Source organism: Protopterus annectens, chromosome 4.part0 (assembly GCF_019279795.1).
Source record: "Protopterus annectens isolate FY-2018-M chromosome 4.part0, PAN1.0, whole genome shotgun sequence".
NCBI classification, from domain to species: domain Eukaryota; kingdom Metazoa; phylum Chordata; order Ceratodontiformes; family Protopteridae; genus Protopterus; species Protopterus annectens.
Window position 1 is genome coordinate 668,573,090 of NC_056733.1, and position 20,387 is coordinate 668,593,476.

The window sequence follows — 20,387 nt, forward strand, 5'->3', positions numbered from 1 at the left end:
GGATCTAGGGGACCCTTCTGATTCTTCTAAATCAGTGTCTGATGTGAGAGACACAGGTGAGTCGACATGTTTCCTCTTACACAGCCTCTTCTGAGGGAGCTCTCCAGTGGGATAATCTGGGGAGGTCTCAGAAGAGGGGCACCTCCAATGGGAGCTACTTGGGCCTCTGGTTCCCTACGCTGTGGGGGTGGCAGGGGGGATGAGGTTGCTGCCTGCTGCTGGTGGGACACAGGTTTCAGAGGAATGGCTTTGGCAGAGGATAAAGCCTTCTCAATAGCTTCAAAAGCCTCCCCCCCTGCTCTGAAGAAGACCTCCGCTTCGAGGTGGTGGATGGTTGACTCCTAGCAAGAGGGATCGGCTCCGAAGCAGAAGTGGGAGCCGAGCTGAGTCAAGCTGAAGCTCCGAGAGGGAGGGTCGGTTCCGATGGGAACCCAGGATAACTGTCCCCCTCGGAGTCGATATGAGAGTGTCGGCTCCCAGAACCCTCAGCTCCAGAGTGAGGCATCAAGGATAGAGTAATTGGCTCTGAGGAAACAGGTTGAATCCCTGGAGCCGAAGCATCCAAGACAGAGGAATCTGATGTAATAGGTTCCAAGAGAGAAGCAGTCGGAGGAGGAACAGTGGTCAGTAAGGGGGTCAGCTCCAAGACCTTTGGGTCTGGGGGGGCCAATTTTCTAGCCAGAGCTGGATCCGAAAGCAACCTCTTCACCACCCTCTCAATGTCCTCATCTGATAGCATCCTGGAGGATCTAGTGGAGACAGAAGGAGACCTCCTTCTCTCCAAAGTAGGAGATCTCAATATAGGAGATACAGTCTTGATGTCAGGCAAAACTTTCGGTACCAAAGATTGTCTCAGAACCGATGAAATCAACAGCACCGAAGTAGATGAAGCTGAGTCGGAACTGGAACTTCTGGGTTCCAACGCCTTAGTCTTTTTTGTCGGCTCCAAAGCCGGGGCTGATGATTTTCTCTTTGAGGATTTTGGAGCTGCTTGACCAAGTTCCAGCTGTTCCTGGAAGGAACTGGTCATGAGACCCCTGTCAATGAGTTTTCTCTTTCTCTCATTCAAAACTCTAGCGCTAAAAGCGTGACAAAAGGCGCAGGGTTTCTGTAAATGGGCTTCACCAAGGCAATAAACAAAACTGGTGTGGCTGTCTGTAACAGACATTTTCTGCATACACCTATCACACTTTTTGAACCCCAAAGGGCGATGATCCTTATGATCCTTATCTTTCTCTTTTGACATTCTTATAAAAGAAGACAAAATGATAACAATACTAAAGGTATTAACTATAATAAAGGCGAGAAGAGAAGAAGATAACTTTTTTTTTTTTTTTAAAACAGTCACACACACACAGGGAGGAAAGGCCCTCTAACTTAAATGGGCACTATGGCCCTCTAATGTAAACAAGCCGTACAGCTCCTAAGGGGGGAATAAGGGTTGAATAACTTTCAAAAACAGTCACACAAGAGACAAGAGAGTATCTATATATAAATCTGAAAGAAAAAAGTAGGAAAAGACTAAATATAGTAAAAAATCATTTTACTTAGCCAATGACCCAGTAAGACACAACTTCAAAGCTTTCGTGGCAAACAAGATCTGGGGAATTGCCGCGAGGCACCATGGGATAGGGGCTAGCCTTGAGCCAGTAAAAGCTCTTAAGCTTTAGTATCAGCCGAGTCGGAGCCGAATATCAGCTCCAAACCCATCCAGCAAGAATTACGGCAAGATAGGACTACATAACATTTACATTTTCTCCATCTTCTATCACTATTGGAGCCCCTCTAGCAATCAGTATTATTACTACCCTTTCCATTGTTCCTGATATTCTGCTAAATATCCATCCTAAAATCTTTTCTTTGTCAAATTCACATCCTCATTTTTTTTCCATATGCATTTCCTGTAGCATTGCTATTTGCAGTCTGCATTTCATAATATAATTCAATACACTTTCCTTCTTGCCTATACTTGTAAGGCCATTTACATTCCAAGATACTATGGTTAGAGTAGTCATTATGATAAAAAGCTATTGCTCCCACATTTTATACAAGACATTTTTAATGCGTATTTCCACCTTTTGTCTTACATGCACACACTAATGTTTGGCAGGTTATTTAAACAGTTGTTTCCCTCATCGCCATTTGAATCTATGTCACATTTCTCAAGACATTTTGCATTAATGAAAACTCTGAAAATAAATAAATACTTTTTCAGAGCACCCCATTAACTTAGAACTAATACACAAAACTATGTATGTTTTCAACAAATGAAGCTTAACATTCCAGAGAGGAACAATTGCTCCAAATTGACAGCTTTATCCACTGGCATAACCTAATCTAAAGTTAAGATTACAGATGCTAAAGCACGTTACAGTGTGTATTCCCACTTATGAGAATTGCTGTCTGTTCTTTTCTTATTGCGGACACCCTCCCACGTGAAACACAGTTTGTTTGCTTTCAGAAAATACTAACTTTTAGCCCTAAGAAAAAGTGCTCTTGCTACCCTTAAAACTAAATTATGTACTATTCCATTAAATGCAATAAAGTATTAAGGGTGCTGGAGAGACTACTATCTCTTATTCACTTCCCATAATTTCAGACTTTACTTTTCACTGAACCGGCAGTTATTTTACCTTTATTTTGCATTTCCTTCAGTAAAGAATGCTCAGAACTGTCAAGATTAATTGCTTGTACCTGCAGACAGCTTGTATCCATGCAAAAGTATACAGCAATGAGAAAAAATAGCTAACAACTTGCAGATATATGAAGGAATCTTTGTACATTTCACTCATAATACAATGCACAGAATTCCCCTGGCTAACTGCCATCAGCTGCAGACTTCTTGTGTCTCACTGAGAACATTTGTTAATGGAAAAAACAAGCTAATGTCTTTGCAAAGCCTAGTATATTTCATGGTTTTCACCATTTCATCTTATTTTTCAAACACATTTGCTTTCAAACACATTTGCTTTAAAAAGAAGGTTGAAAAAGCTAAGCTTCCTCAGAATATTCTCTCCACCCTCTATAGAGGTGCAATAGAGAGCAGTCTCACCTGCAACCTCACAGTGTGGTTTGGGAGCTGCACAGTTAAATAAAGGATGGTATTACAAAGAATGGTGAGGGTTGCAGAGAAGGTAACAGGTTCTAGTCATCCATTGATCCAACAACTTTATTCTGCAAGAAGCATCTGAAAGGCCACCAAAATAATACAGGATGCCATGCATCCTGCGCATGGACTGCTTAAGTATTTGGCATCAGGCAGGAGATATTGCAACATCCGCTGCAGGACTACAAAATTACAAAATTCAATAACAGTTTCTACCCTACAGTGATTAGACTTCTGAACATGGGCACTTGTCCCAGGGGTCTAGACGCATAATAAGTCAATTTTTATTTATTTGTGTAATATATATTTACATATATTCCAAGTAAGTGCAACATTTATTTATTATATTCATAGTCAGTATTATTTAATCCACTCAAGTGCAATATTAGACAAATAATTCAGGCATTGTTCAATCTGTATTATGTTTTATATTATTTTAAACAAATTAGTTAATTTAACTCAGGAGAGGGTATGCTTTTCATATTCGAGGGTTGGTAAATGTCTCTGCACTTTCTTGCATGTATTGGGGGTAGTATTGTATTTGTCAGTTATGTTTATTCCTCTACTTGTATGTATTGTTCCACTTTCCATTGTAATCTCAAGAATTGAGCTGATGCACAAAATTTCATTTAGGCTACATTAGTCTACAAACATGGCTACAAAGTCTCTCGATGAGATTTATTGTCAGAAGAATAATAAGCAGAGTCATAGTCTGTTTGCTGGTTTACTTTTTTGCTGGATAAACTTTTTTTATTTCCTCATTAATTTGTTCTGCATCAAAAAATGTCTTTGATCCTCCAGGAAAAAAATAACCTGAACATAGATGGATACAGCAGCTTCAATCTCACACCTGCTTCTCAACATTCTCTGACTGGTGTGATAAATTTGCTTCTCTTCTGCTGGTGTACAGTGAAAAATTATTTTCCACAAATAGTTTTTAATACATTCCCCTTCCGCCTCAGTTTTGTGAGGACTGAGTCTTCCCTTTGTTATGACTGCACCTTTACTAATATTGGTCCTGGCTACTTTCTCTTCGCCAGGTTTTGAGCACACATGTGCCCTTTTAGTTAACAAATCCTGTTGTGGAATATCAGTCCATCTGCTTATTTATGCTTTCATAAAATTAATACAGTGTGCTCCATCCAGTTCCTACAGCAGAAAATCTCAGGTTTTCTCTGTACATTCTGTCTTCCAACTCTACTATTTTTTGAAACAGTTCTTCTACACATCTTCAGAAGACTCTTACTCAGTAAGACTTTTCTTTATTTCAGCCTCTTATTTTTGAAGTTTTATAAGGTCATCTGAAAAGCTAGTTAAAACAACTTATATTTGTCCAGACTTTTGTTACTTGAGTTGATATATTTATTTATTTATATTTTACATTTGTTGACCGGGTTTGTCCGACTGAGCTGACAGCCCTTTTTCAGTGGAGGCCTGGGAAGAAAAGCTCCACGTATTTTACAGTAAAGTTTACAGATGCAGTATATAGAGGGATTCAAAAACATTTTTACAATAAAGGTGTAAGTAGAAGCAATCAAACAAAAATAGAACAAATTTGACAACAGGACAAAACTTAAAAATATAGTTGCTATTAATTTAAGTCTTGATACAGTAGAGAAAAGAGAAATATATAATTTGAAAGGTAGCCTAAGGAGGTTAATGTTTATGGTTTAAAATGACAGGTAATAGCACAGAAGAGGAGTCTAGAGAGAGATAATAAATAATAATAGAAGTACAGGTCAAAAATAATGGGCAGTTAGTGGTCTGAATTTTGGGATAGTAAGGAAAAAGTATAGAGGGTGAGTACAGGGGTCTATATCATATGTTCAAAGTTTTATAACTTTGAACATTAAAATATCGAATTTAAATGTTTGAAGTTATAGAACTTCAAACATATGTAAAAAAAAAAAAAAACAAACCCAAAACTAACAGCTGTAGGCAGGGAGGCAAGCCCCCCTGCACCCCCCACACCCCCCGCTCTTTAAATATACCAACTCCGAGACCGCACTGTAGTGCAGTAAGGGAAATCTTCCCTTTACCGCACTATAGTGCAGTCTCAGAGTTGGTATATTTAAAGAGTTGGGGTGCAGTTAGGTAAGTTCCGTTTGTTTTTTTTTAATTATGCATTCGATGTTTGAAACTTTGAACATTTAAATTTGATTATTTAACATTCGGAGTTTTCAAACTTCGAACAAATAATATAGACCCGAATACAGTGCCCTTCAATGTTGCATTTATTTTAATCACCTCTGAGTCAATCTGATTTATTATTTCATCTAAATTACTGAATGCCATCTCTTGAAAGAAAGCTGAACCTCTTTTGCAGAACAGCAGCAGTATCCTTCCTAGCTAGCGTTTTCTCTTCACCTGTTTTCTGACATATTTTCTTTCAGGTTTTCCAAAATTCTTCTTCACTGGCATTCAAGCAGAGTAGCTACTAGCCAGTAACTGAATTTTACTGAAAAAATAATGGTTTCAATGGCACTACTTTTCCTCAATTTCTGTTTTCACACTGGGTGACATGAAATTAAACTGTTGATCAGTGTGCAGCCATCTTGGAGGTTCAAAAATGTTAGCTATGTTGAGCTAGATCTGAGCAACTGGCAAATGTGTGTATGTGCACGGATTTGGCATGTAACTTTACTGAGGTTAAGATGACTAATTCTGACTGCATATGACAGGCATGTCATCCTCTAGAATTGGGCTTATAGGCCTCCAGAAGCATTTGATTCACTACTGTTTCATATAACTCCTATTGCATTAGCACTTGGGATAGGTTTATGTGTTTTGAGTTTGTTCCTTTACTTATGAATACATTCATGGACTACTATACTTACTGCCACCTGAATTTCCACAGGTACACCTTCAGTTATAGCTCATAACATGTTGGCCCATAAATCAAGGGCAATGCAGAGCACTATGATAGGACATATGGCCTACATCAAGGTCAGATTTGCACTAGTTCCCTCATTCAATGGAAAGTGCAATACGGTAACAGGTGGATCTGAATGTAATTTACATGTACCAGTCTGCAGAGACTCTAACTGTAGCCCCTACACTGCTATATTATAAAAATATATAAGTAACAAATAGACAATACTTGGATGTAACATATTTTTAACACTTTCATTTTATTTAAATACAAAATGTCATCATGTTTCTGATGAAGTTTTCTATTTAAATACAACAAAAGCGCTAAAAATACAATTACGTCTAAAAAGAGCAACAATGCTACATAAAATAATAAATGAAAAAAAAAAAACGGAACCACTATCAGAACATGAGACCATTGAAAATATTGAACCTGTGATGTCTTCTATGGAGGAAAAACTAATAGGAAACTAAAAGATAGAATTTGGGAACACTATTATGATACCAAGAAAGAGAAGTGTACCAACACTCCCTACAGACACTCCATTACCTGTCCAAATTTCAAGAAGTTTACTTTTTTCAATATTGACAGGATTATTTATTCTTCATTATGTGGGGACATCAATACTTTTCTAGAGATAAAGGAATTACATTGGCAGATTAGATTCAATGCCACAGTGGCACCAGGTCTAAATTATATAATTTCCATTAGTAGTGTGTTGAAAGTCACAGCAGCTTGCTTTTAATGTTTTTAATGCTTAATATATATTTTTAAGTTTTTATAAGTGCATGCATGTTTACATTCACATAGTTGGTTGCATATGTTTGACTTCATTTAATTGTATTATAGGATAGTATATCTTTTTGGTTACATATTATTGTATTATTGCTCTTTAAGTGGATTAATCAATTTATGCTTGATGTTGTTGTCCAAGTGAGGACGTGGTTTTCCATTGTTTTGGTGTATTTTATATAGGAAGCGCTATTTAGTTTGTCTGTCTAGTCTGACGAAGTCTATATAATAAAAAAGACGTAAGTGCTCAGAATTTTCAAAGATCTCGTGTTCTCTTAGTGGTTCTGTTTTTTTATGTTTTAAGTCTAAGTACTGTCTATTTGTTGCATATATATTTTTATCATGCAGCAGTGCAAGGGCTACAGTCGTAGTCTCTGCGGACTGGTATTTGTGGTTTTAATAGTTTGCTTTGTTCTTTGATGTAATTTACATGGACTGATAGATCTAGAACTGTATTAACTGGTACTACACAGAGACTGTACTCCTCACTGATGTACCTGAACACTGTAATTGTGGCAAGGACAAAGAAAACATGGGACAATACCAGGGACAATCTGCTGTTCAGTGACAGCTGGAAGCTATACCTTCAAGTTGGTGCAAATGGCACACTTACATGCCATGCAGCAAATGCAGGGAGACTGTTGTTGCTACACATATGCAAGGTAAAGCTGGCACAGGTTTTGTTGAACAGATACCTCTGCTCCAGAATGTGTGTGTGTGTGTGTGTGTGTGTGTGTGTGTGTGTGTGTGTGTGTGTGTGTGTGTGTGTGTGTGTGTGTGTGTGTGTGTGCGTGTGTGCGTGTGCGTGCGTGTGTGTGTGTGTGTGTGTGTGTGTGTATGTATGTTTCATTACTGATGTCATGTGACTTTCAGAATGATACTAATACAATGTAAACAATACTGGTATGTATGGCAGGCACATAATCTGTAGTAACTGTTTCATATAGAGTTGTATAGCAGAGCTCACTGTGATCTGCAGTGTATGGCTGCAATGTATATTACCAGTCAAATTTCATTCTTTTGGAGGGGAACATAATATTTTGCATGTAGCTGTGAGATGCAGCTATGTCTATTTGGCGTGTGTGTGTGTGTGTGTGTGTGTGTGTGTGTGTGTGTGTGTGTGTGTGTGTGTGTGTGTGTGTGTGTGTGTGTGTGTGTGTGTGTGTGTGTGTCTGTTCTTCTTTTAATTTTCCCATTGAATGTATACTAGTGCATGCATGTGTGGCATATGTCTTTGCATCCATCCTGCTCATAGCCACAGATACACCATGAAATAAGTGTGTTAAGCTAGACTGTTTATTGGAGGATTCTGATATCTGTGGACATACTGATAATTTTGGTACCTCTTTGCAGGCAGGAAAGAGTGCCTGACTACAGGGGAATGTACCATCAAAGGCTACAGGCTCTGTTATATCTGAAGGCTATGTCAGTTTACTGTCCAGTAACCCAAGCCTCATTTATGTCTTCTTCGTGTCTTCCTATTTGTCCACATCTTTTTTCTCACTTCAGATACAATACTCAAGTTCTGATGGTCCAAGTGAATAAGGAGACCATGAAGACAGTACCAATGAACCGTCAGAGGGTTGACTGACCCCAAGGAATGGCACTCTACAGTAGTGCATGACATCAGTTGTGTACTGCTGTGAAGGATGCTTTTGACTGGTCAGTGGTCCCCAGGATGCAGAGCTGATAACAGCCATGATGAGGATTGAGGAGTTTTTGGAAGCACTTGCTCCAGCATCCCAAACAAAGGAGATTGACCTCTTGGCAATGGTACAGGTGTGACTCTCAGCACTTCACCTGCATATATCTTAATTTGTTGCCACCATTGGCTCTCAGCCCAAACCTCATGACTATTTGTACCGGCCCTGCAGGTTTTAACAACATAACTGCCTAGTGTATTAAACACCATTGGCATCATATTTCTAACTGGCACTAACAGTTGAAGAACCTTGCTGTATGCTGTGGAGGGGGGAGTTAAATTGTACATATTCAGCCTGCCTAGTTGTCCCTCTATGTACACAAACATTTGGCATTTTGCGCTTACAAGAAATGGTTTCTGTGAATATTCTTCTTATTATATTGACATGTAAATTCTGCATTTTGTGCCCCTTCCACTTTGGCATGTGAATATATCTTGCATATATGCTAATTGCAAAACATCTCTTCCTCCTGTGTTGCAGTAATCCCCTGGTTTGTTTATCACTACTAACTGTGCCCATCTTTCTGTATTCTTTGCATGTTGACCCTCTTTATCAGCTCTTGTATATGTCTCATTGCCACCCCTATCTGACCAACATGCTAGTGGTTACCATGCACCATGTATCTTATTTTTCCTGCCCCTCTTTTTCCTCTTGATAAAAAGGCAACTCATTTGATCTAAAACACCTCTTATCCTAACAGGTTTCTTTTGGATTATACCATTCCAATGTCCTGCTGTGTGCACCTCTGCCTGCTTCTCTCAAACCTCATCTCCTTTCCTGTCAACTTTCTCTCTTGACAGAGATGTGTACTGCATATTACACCCCTCCAAATATGTATGGCATAGCCAACCTGTTATTAATTTTCAAAGTGGATGCTGCTGATGCGTTATGTGTTCCTTGACTTTTTTATCTGCTGCATAGTTGTAGCCAGATGCACATCACTAGCTACCGTCCATATTTTCTCACTGAACATACAGTTTTCATAGCACAGTGCTCTAAAGTCATCCTCTGTTCAGTTAGACATGACTGTAAACTTTGCTGTTTCATATTCAATTAACCTGTTTTTACAGGACAGTGGTGTGCTCCACTACCACGTTACTATCTGCACCATTGTACAGATTTTTTGGAATCTGTCTCTTTGTTTACTTGAGAGTTTCATGTCCATGTGCTATACTTTTAAACAGACTCCCACCTAGTTGATATAACTACTAGACAAGATACATGTTGTTTAACTTCTGAGGATGAGTGTTCTATGTCTTTGGATAGGATATATTAAGCATACTCACACCTCATGTATTTTAATTCAGCATTTGCATTTGATCTGCATCCCACTTGTTCTCTTGCATGAAGGACAGGAATGGAGTTAGATGGCTCAAGTCAGCAGCAGCTTGATATGTGTGGCTCTATCATTCAAATTAAAGGGTATAAAAGTAACAAGGGTAACTTCTGACTCCATTATGATAGCAGTTGTGTATGCAGAAAGCCTCTACACTGCTGTCATCCAAACAGTATAGGACAAATAGTATAAAATTATTAAGCAAATGTATACATGTTTAAGCTGGATATACCTGTGCAGAGTATAACAGAAACATTAAAAATATGGAATAACAGTGAAAGTAATGATTAAGCTGGAAGTACCTGTAAGTGAGTTGATTCCTTTAGAATAAAAAAGCCTAATAAATAGATGCTCCAAAATTGGAACCATGCTCTTCCTTAACAACTTAGAGATAGGATGTCAATGACTATACATCAAAATGATAGACTAATGTTACCTGTTGCTTATAGAGCTATTCACCAAAACTGTACACACTAGTGCCCAAGGTTGAGATACCACCAGTGTTGGAATGCAGAGAACTAAGAATATTTTCTGGAATTGCCTATAGCACTTCCTAAGTATACCTAAAAAAGTAGCCCTTGTAATTATTGTGACCAGCTGCAGCCTTACACAAGATCCCCAAGTCAAGACTGACAGCATAACTATTGTCCATTTTTAGAACAAACTTCCCATGAGATTCAGATGCTATTTTATCCCACCTTGTAATTAAATACAAAAATTAATCTCTTATTTATCTCCTATAGCCCTAACGTTCCATTTTAAAACCTCTTCACAAATGTACTACTTATATTATTAATGTCCTTAAAACTTACATTCAGTCAAACTGTTTTAACAAATAACTCTTTTTAACCTTCCTAGTCCCATGGCATAAGAGAAGAAACTCTGACTATGACCCTGTCGACATAATTTTCTGGTGGTCTGTGATTAAAATATACATGCAGTATAGAGGTCATGTAGGGAAGGATGGAATCACTTCCATCCATCCTGGGAGGACAGAAGTGGCCTCCTGACATCTTAGCAACACCTACTGAAGGGTAAACGATCAACCATGGAAGAGGCCAGGGCATACTCACCCTCTTACGTGAAATATGTATCACTGAGTTGGGAATGATGTGGGTGGGAGCACACGTATCATCCTCTGCCCAGTCAACCTCTGTAATTCAGCTTTCTGCTTAAAGAGACGGATAGGACAAATAGGGGTGGGGCCTCCAGAGGACTGGTACACTTGCCTCCTCCTCCTTTATGTCCAATTCTCATCTCCAAAGGAATGAAAGAGTAATCAAGCCTCTGAACAGAAAATATTGGGCCAAGCACTCTCACTAGGTTTACCACTTGTCCCACTTTGCGAGGGGCAGTCCCTCTTTGGGCAGTTGTGTCCTGGGACAAAATTATTTGCTATATTTTATGTAATAGTTGCATAAAAAAAGAAGTTATATACCTACCATAACATTCCATGTTAGTTGTCTTCATCTTGCCTTCCTTCTTGCTGTTTGGGTTCGGAGCCGATCCTCGGCTCCGACTCGGCCATCTTCTATAGCTCGAGAGCTGTTTACTGGCTCAAGGCTACCCCTTATCCCAGCATGCCCAGCGTCAGCTACCCAGATCTCGTTTGTGGTAGTGCACACTAGACATAAGTAGAGAAACCAGTTCCAAAAAACTGGTTGTCCAATACACCTAAACAAGGAAAGAGTTATAAATTACCTGGCACGTGAAGTAATAAAAGATGCTCAGCCAGTGAAAACAAAAGGGAACTCCTCACAATCCTCTAGGAATGGGGAAGGAGGGAGGGACGCAAAAATGAAGGCCAGATGAAGACAACTAACATAGAGCGTTATGGTAGGTACATAACTTCTTTATGTTAAGTTGTCCATCTCGCCTTCATTTTTGCTGTTTGGGACAGTGTCCCTAGCACCTAAAATCCCGGGTCGCTCATTGGAACAGAATCTTCAGAACAGTAGAATCCAAAGGAAGATCTGCTCCAGGAGGCCATATCCACCTTGTAATGAGAGATAAAAGTATGAGGGTTTGCCCAAGTGGCAGCTGCACAGATTGAGTCTATGGGCAACATAGACTGAAAGGCTACAGAGGTGGCTAATGCTCTAGTAGAATGACCTTTTGGTTTAGCTGGTAGCTCTTTATTTCATAACTGATAAATAAATAAAGGCAATAGTATCAGATAACCATCTGGATAAGGTCACCTTAGAAACTGGAAGGCCTTGTTTGTTGAAAGCATAAGAAAGAAATAACTGGTCTGGCTTTCTTAGTTCCTTAGTTCTATGGAGGTAAAAACGCAATTGTCGGTGCACATCCAGTTGGTGGAATTTGTATTCTGCCTTGTTGCTGTGATTGGGAAAGAAAACTGGGAGATCTATGGATTGATTTAAATTGTTCTCTGAGCAGACTTTAGGAATAAAGGATGGATTGGTCCTCAGAGAAATTCTGTCCTTGTGAAACACCAGGTAAGGAGGACGAACACATAGTGCTTGAAGTTCTGAGACACATCTAGCTGAAGTGATAGCAACCAGAAAAAGTGTCTTCCAAGAAAGAAATTTTAAGGAACAGGATTCTGATGGTTCAAAGGGAGGCAAAATTAAGGAAGCTAAATTTAAATTGAGATCTCAAGGAGGAGGAGGATCTCTAACTGGGGATCTAAGAAGAGATGTTCCTCTCATAAAGGCCTTGCAGAGCTTATGAGACATTATGCTAGAATTAAACATACCTATATGAAAATTAGAAATGGCAGCTAGCTGTACTCTAATGGTAGCGGAAGCCGCATCAGACTGAAAAAGTATTTTTTGGTACTAAAAAGAATCTTGAGTAAGTTCCGGATCCTAGTTGGTCTACGGGGACTTCTTGAATAGCTCTTTTTTCTAGCAGTCTTGAAACTTCTGTGACTGCTTGATCCCTTAGATTGGGTGGGACATCTGGGATGGGCTTTTTTGATTCTATGTGGGATTGATGGAAGGGAATTTTGTAACCTCCAGATATGATGGATAGTACCCATCTGTCTCTTGTTATATTTTGCCAGGCTTTTGGGTACAGCAAAATTCTTCCCCGACTGCCTCCAGAGGTGAGCAGTTGGGCCACCCTTCAGGGATGCTGGAAGGGTTTGGCAGAGAAGGTTTCTCTGTCAGGATGGTTTTGTGGTCCCCCTCTGCCACGAGGGCGGCGTCTGCTGTTGTTGTTTCCCCCTTTGTCTCTGGAGGAAAAATCACCACGTGTGTCAGGCAAGGGTCCCTGGGATTTTTGGAACCATATCTTTCCGCTCTTCTGATCCTTGGGATAAGGTCTGGAAGGAGTATAAAAATGGACTCCCATGGCAGAGAGAGTCTTGCCTTCCTGCTCACACCTGGTCAATGTGTCTTTCACCTGAGGCCCAAAGAGAAAGGAGCCATCAAAGGGAGTATTGGTGAAAGATGCTTGAAAGGATTCCGCAAACTGACAAAGCCGCATCCAAGCATGTCTCCTGAGAGCTACACCTGTCCTTGCAGCTCTGCTCGCTCCATCGGCTGCATAGGAAATCAACCTCATGGAGGAGTTGACTATGGAATTAAGAGTCGCAAGGTGAGAAGCTACTTTGGCTGGTGCTCCCTCAGCTGTAGGATCTTGAAGTGTATCTCCAAGCTCTTTCAGGAGATCCCTTTGAAGACGTGTAAAATGGCATAGATAGTTCAGGGACCTCATTGAAAAGGTTGCTGAAGCAAACATTTGCTTTCCATATCAGTCCATCATCTGAGACACTCTGTTCAGAGGATGAACAGATGAAGAGGTTTCTGCTAACTCTTTCTTGGTGGCTGCTGCTACCACCATGGCATCAACTGGCCCATCTTTGGAGAGTAATTGCTTTTCCTGGGGGGCTGTAATAAATTTGTTTGGTCTCCTCGGAGTAGATTCTACAGAATCTGGAGCTGACCAAGCCTTTTGAGCCACTACAGACATGAGTCATGAGACAAGGAGGAGATACCCAGGAGGTGGAAGGTCGGGAACCGAATGCGTCCAGGTATACAGACTCATCCTTGGTAGGGGCTAGGGAAGTCCAGTCCCTCCTCTGTCTAAGCATTTCAAGGATGTCCAAGAAGGAAACATCTTCAGAGGGGGACCTTGGGGACCCTTCCAATTCATTCATGTCTGTATCTGAAGTGACAGACTCAGGGGAGTCTATGTGCTTCCTCTTGAACTTCTTCTTTTGGGGAGGCTCCTTCGAGTGATCAGGGGAGGCTTTGGAAGAAGAGGGATCACCCAATGGGGTGTCCTGGGGCATAGGTTCCCTACGCTTGGGTTCTGGAGGAGGAGTAGAGGTTGGAACAGACACCACGGGGGGAGGAGTCGATGGACCTGGCAGTAGAGCTGTTTCAAGGCGACAACACACTCCGCATGACCTCGAAGGTGTCCCGACCTCTAGGCAGAGAAAGCTCCGGCTCCGAAGAAACAGGAGTCTTTCTCCACGTGGAGGGTGACAGCTTCGAGGCTGATGTTGGAGCTGAGCTCACCTGCGCTGAAGCTCCGAGGGGGAGAACAGGGTCGGACAAGGGTCTGATGCCACTCCCCCCCTCAGAGCCGATGAGAGAGCCTCAGCGCCCAGATGCCTCAATAGAAGGTAAGATCGAGGTAATCAGAGCCGATGTTAGAACCGAAGGAGAGATGATGATCAGAGCCAATGGTTCTACTACCTGGTGATCCATGGTCTCCGGCTCCGAGCTAAATGTAGTCGGAGGAGGAACAGAAATAGAGGCGGTTGGAGCCGATACCTGTTGAGGTGGGCTGGACAGAATTTTTGCCAGTGCCTGTGACTTAAGCAACCTACTTACTACTCTCTCCACATCATAATCCAATAATCTAGATGATCAAGAGGAGTGGGAAGAATGATGGCTACGTTCACTCTGTAACAAAGGTGACTGAGGTGCTGAGAGTATGGACTCCAAGGACGGAGACCTCAGTCTCTTATGGCTCCAAGATGGCTCCGAAATAGCAGATGGAGCCGACAGAGGAGTTGTCTTGTCGGTGCCAGCTGGCACCAACATACTTGGTTAGTCAAGTAAAGGAGTCGGCTCCGAAGGCGGAGCCGACGGCTTGACAGACTTTGGGGATTTCGCTGGCTGAGTACTTTTAGCTGGAGAATCCTGAGGTTTCAATAATCCCTGAAGGATTAATTTGTTTTTGCGCTCCTGCAGGACCCTTGGACTAAAAGCGTGACATATAGAACATGAGTCCTGCAGGTGAACAGCGCCCAAGCAATATACACAACTAGTGTGCCCATCTGTCGGAGACATTTTCTGACAGCATGAGTGACACTTTTTGAAGCCAGATACCTTGGTATCTTTAGACATTATAGTAACAACAACCACAACAACTATAATAAAAGTTAAACTACAAAAAACAAGAAACAAATAGACTTTTTTTTTTTTTTTTTTTATTACAGTTAAGGAACAGAAAGGAAAGCCTCTAATTTAAACAGCTATCCTAAGGTGGGGGGGGACTCTCTAATTTAAACAAGTTCAAGGGAAACAGAAGGCCTCTGAGTTATGGAGTGATGGCCAACAAGCTAAAATACACAAGAAAATGATAAAAGGGATAAAGGAATATTATCTAGACAAAAATAGACAAACACTTGACAAAATTTCAAGAATAAACCACAATATATTGATAAAAAAAAAAAAAACTATACTAAGCCTGAGCCAGTAAGGAAGCAACCTCACAGCTGAAGTGGCAAATGAGATCTGGGTAGCTGACGCTGGGCATGCTGGGATAAGGGGTAGCCACGAGGCAGTAAACAGCTCTTGAGCTATAGAAGATGGCCGAGCCGGAGCCGAGAATTGGCTCTGAACCCAAACAGCAAGAACGAAGGCAAGATGGACAACTTAACATCAGTTATTCTGTATCTGAAACACCTAAATGTTAAAAGAAACAGAATAAGCAACTAAAATGCTATAAGAATAAGCTTTTATTTAGGCAAAAAAGTGAATTTCTGTCCTTTGTACTGGCCATGCATATGTTTTGGCCTGCAAAATCTGACGGTTGTACCAAAAATGTCCCACTTTGGGCATTTGAAAAGGTGTCAATCCTAACTCTAACCCAGTTCATGGATTGTCATCTCTGGAGGCATAAATAAGCCAGCACATTGTCTTTCTTTTCTTCTCATACATGATAAGAAAGGTACAAGTCAATGACAGTTGACTTATCCTTCAATAGCAGATCTTGCTAGAACTTCCACTGAGTGACCTCTCAAACCTCCTGTATCAGAGGCACATGGGATATTGGCCCAAAATTGTCCATTGAAACAACTTAAAAAGAAATAAGTCATGGGTATTCAGAATTAAACTGGTAAATGTAGACACGAAACAAAAACCAAAGAAATGTTGTAGTTCCAAAACAGCCACGGCAGTCAAAGTATGAAAATCCTGAACGTAAGTTTATTTCAAAAAACACAAACGTTTTCGTTACTGTTATGAACATAAACTTCATCAGAGAAACCAACAGGAAAATTGGATAGCGCCAAATTTAAACTGTAGTTGACGTAATCGCGTTACCAGAATGCCTCATGAATATTAACAAGTATGTTTAAACATTATGTTAGTCATTTCGCCAATTGGTTGTTTATATTTTACAAGAATTTTTCATTTTTCATTTTTGATGGCATATGTTAGTTCTGATGGATAAGTATATATATTTCATACACTGTATATTTGTAGGAAGCTTATATCCCCATATTTAAATCTATAGGGATTTGAATATATATATATATATTTATACAGATTTTTCATATTTTTATATATCAACGATTTATTTTCTTTCATAGGTAAAGTATTTGAACTAGAACTACTGTTATTACTTACCTGAGATAGAACTGTTTTGTATTTGAAATGACCTGAATTTTTGATGTTGACTTTTATATATATAGTTTTTATTTCACTTTGCAATTTAATTAATGTTACTACTTAGTATTATAATAAGATTTTTATTTTGATGTTAGCATCACATTGCTAGTTTTAATTATTGCTAAAGGGTTTTAGTATTTTTAGTATATTTTTTTGTTTAACTGTAGTTTATTATTTAGTTAGACAATTTATGTTTACAAACTAGTACCAGTAACATTCTCGTGTTTTTAATCACTGTTAACTGGTTTTTGCCTTGCCGTCTTTAACATTTGTCATTGATAGGCAACATAATGTTTAAACATACTTGTTAATATTCATGAGGCATTCTGATAACGCGATTACGTCAACTACAATTTAAATGTGGCGCTATCCAATTTTCCTGTTGGTTTCTCTGATGAAGTTATAGTTCATAACAGTAACGAATACGTTTGTGCTTGTTGAAATAAACTTACGTTCAGGATTTTCATACTTTGACTGCCGTGGCTGTTTTGGAACTACAACATTTCTTTGGTATTCAGAATTACCATGTAGCTGAAACACTTGATGTTCATAAGGATCATTTGCATATATCCCATGTGCCTATGATACAAGAGGTTTGAGAGGTCACTCAGTGGAAGTTCTAGCTTGGGTGGAGTTCTCATTTAGTATTTACTGATTGTTTTTTTCTGTGTGACCTTCTCACTCTTTGTTTTAGTTTGTTAGTTGGGAATATTCTGCAGTCACCCTAATGGTAATGGACATCAGCTAGGCATAACAGCCCTGTGTTTCTTATGCTTTGTCAAACACTCTGCTTGTGCTGTGCTGATGAGGTTATAATAAAGCTGAAATATGCCGAACCACAGCTAGTGGGGTTTGGCATCATTGGCCTGAAATTCTGCATTGAAATGACTTAGAAACAAGTAAGTAATTGGCATTCAAATTCACCATATAGCTGAAACACCTGATGTTCATAAGGGTCATTTGCATATATCTCATGTGCCTCTGATACAGGAGGCTTGAGAGGTCACTCAGTGGAAGTTCTAGCTTGGCTGGAGTTTTCACTTAGTATTTACTGATTGTTTTTTCTGTGTGACCTTCTCACTCTTTGTTTCAATGACAGATCTTGAGAAAGAACAGCAGTGCTCTCATGCAATCAACTGCTGTTTTTCTTAGAGTTCTAGAACATCTTTAGCTATTACTTGAGCCTGAGCCATGGCCATGGACATTCAACAATATACATCTCCACTGACCTCACAGAAGCATTCAGTACTGCTTATCATGGTCTTCTACCCCAAAATGTCCAGGTTGATTTACATGGTGTAATGAATGCTCTCCCTTCTTACACTGGTGATGGATTTTAGAAGATTGAACTACCGAGCACTTTATCTGCTCAGTTTCCTAACCAATGTACATTCCACAAGGTTCCATCCTTTGAGTTCTCTTCCCTTCCTCAACAAACTCCATAAGGCCAATATGTGCACCAACAATGATGCTGAGGTCTCGGTGATCAAAGCACCAGGCAAAGTTAAATTCAGTCTAGACTTGCAGCTGTAAACTCCTGTCTTGTCAGTGACACAGTCTATATTCATCTGTCAGAAAAAAATAAATAAATACTGTTCTTTAAACCCCACTATGGAGTTTTGTTACCCCACCTTGCTTAACTAATGAACAAAGATTCCCCACTGAACAAGCACCTCATTTCTCATACTTTGATTTTAGCATTGATATTGTACATTCCTTTGCCCAGCATATCACCCTTCTCTTTAACATTCTTTTTGCAAACTCAGATGATACCTTACTCTAGAAATCCTGCAGTCATTTTGCTTATCTTCTCATTGGTATTCACTATTACTTACTATGAGCTCAGGAGCCAAGGTTCTTCCTCCTACATTAACCTCAGCAACAAGGACTGCAGGCTTCAGGTCTTCACATTTACTTATACATGTGATCTCTGCTCTCATACAGTCTGATCAGACGGTCAGATAATTACTTACCTCCCTGCTTATCAAAGTCATGCCCTTACCCACTACAGATCAATACCATGCTTTGCCAAAATCACACACCCATGCACACCCAGTGGGCAGTAATCTCCCATGGTCATCTGTGATTTCTAGTTCCACACAATGTTTAGCCATTGCTTCTCTCATGTAAGAGCCTTCAAGCTACACAGCAATCCTTCTGTAATCATCTAAAAAACAAGTGAATTAACTGTTGTTCAGCACTCTCATGCTGCAGTGACCTGTGTCCAGCGCCACATACCTGCCCAGTCCATATTTAGCATTCTCATGCTGCAGTGACCTGTGTCCAGCTCCACATACCTGCCCACTCCATATTTAGCACTCTCATGTTGCAGTGACCTGTGTCCAACTCCACATACCTGCCCAGTCTATATTTAGTACTCTCATGCCATAATGATACTTCATGTGGGATGCAGTATTATATTCTACACTGTCTGTAATACAGTAATTTGCATTCCAGAACAATGTTGTACTTGAAGATTTGTAAAAGAACTGTATAAGTTCATGAAGACTGCCTTTGAGATTCCAGACTGATCATGGACAACTATGTGAGATGGCATTTCTGCAAAGTCATTTCACCCCTTTCCCTAAAGTGCAACAAACTCAGAAGAGATTATACTGAAGTGGAGGGAGGAGGGGGTCTCCCCCTTCATGGTGGTTGTTGGGGAAGTCTGTCTTCATTGGTGTGAAATATTTGCCAGTGAACTCCTATTGAAGCCTTTTCTATAACTGAAATAATGTATATGCACTCACAAGTACACTTACAATGTGAAAGGAAATGGTAGCACAGTGATGCAGTGTTTGCTGCTGCTTCACAGCACTTGGTTCTTCAGTTCTGTTCTCAGCTAGGATGAGTTCTATGTGGTGTGTGGAGTCTGTGTTTCTGTGCAGTTTTGAGGGTTATTCTGGTTTTCTCCCAAATTTCGAAGATGTGCTGTATCTGAATGGTGATCCTACACATTGCCCATAGATGCGTCTGCTGTGTATGAGTGAGTATACATCTGCAACCTGCAATAGACTGATGTCTCATCCAGAGTTACTTTTTCTGACTTGCATCCAGTGAGTGCCAGGGTAGGCTCCAGCTTTTTTGTGGCCCTGAGCTAGATTAACAGGATAATCACAAAATGCATGAATGAATGAATGAATGAATGAATGAATGAATGAATGAATGTAAAAGGGAAATAGAGTCTGATTTATCCTTTAGGACTCCATCAAAGTGACAGTGGGGCTATCAGGTATTGATAATACACAACTTGTATCAATTCTATTATCAAGTATAAAATGTTACGAAAGTTCATCTTGCTCAGAATTAAAATGGAAGTCTAAGAAAAAAATGTACCTAAGTAATCCAAGATATTGGAATCCATTGCCCCATTACTGCAGCCTAGCTTATTTGTGATGTTAGTTGAGTCACTCTTTATGTTTTTAAACAAGAGTTCTGTCTTCAACTTAAGATGATCCAAGTTTTTACGTTCATCATTATAGTGACTTTCAGCTAGATCAGCATCTTTTGTAGTTTTCTGTAGCTTCTCCTAAACAAAGTGAGATAACAGCAAACAAAAACACTGATACTTAAAGGCATGAAAAATAAATAATGAAGCATAATATGAATATTTTAAATACAATAAAAAATATAAAACAACAGATTAGCAAGTTTTCTATGCAAAAGACCACAAAGTAACTTATTTGTTTAAGACTGTCATTAA

General features: G+C 39.8%; 1 protein-coding gene across 1 annotated transcript in view; it reads right to left on the reverse strand.

Moving 5' to 3' along the window:
- Window positions 1–1,065: 1,065 nt before the first annotated feature.
- CCDC63 (coiled-coil domain containing 63) overlaps window positions 1,066–20,387 on the reverse strand; it is a 190,481-nt gene continuing 171,159 nt past the window's right edge. Inside the window, exons 6-7 of the mRNA XM_044069763.1 lie at window positions 20,021–20,213; window positions 1,066–1,247 (exon numbers count right to left, since the gene is read on the reverse strand). Of these exons, the coding sequence (XP_043925698.1) occupies window positions 1,066–1,247; window positions 20,021–20,213 (375 nt within the window). The remainder of the gene's footprint in view (window positions 1,248–20,020; window positions 20,214–20,387) is intronic.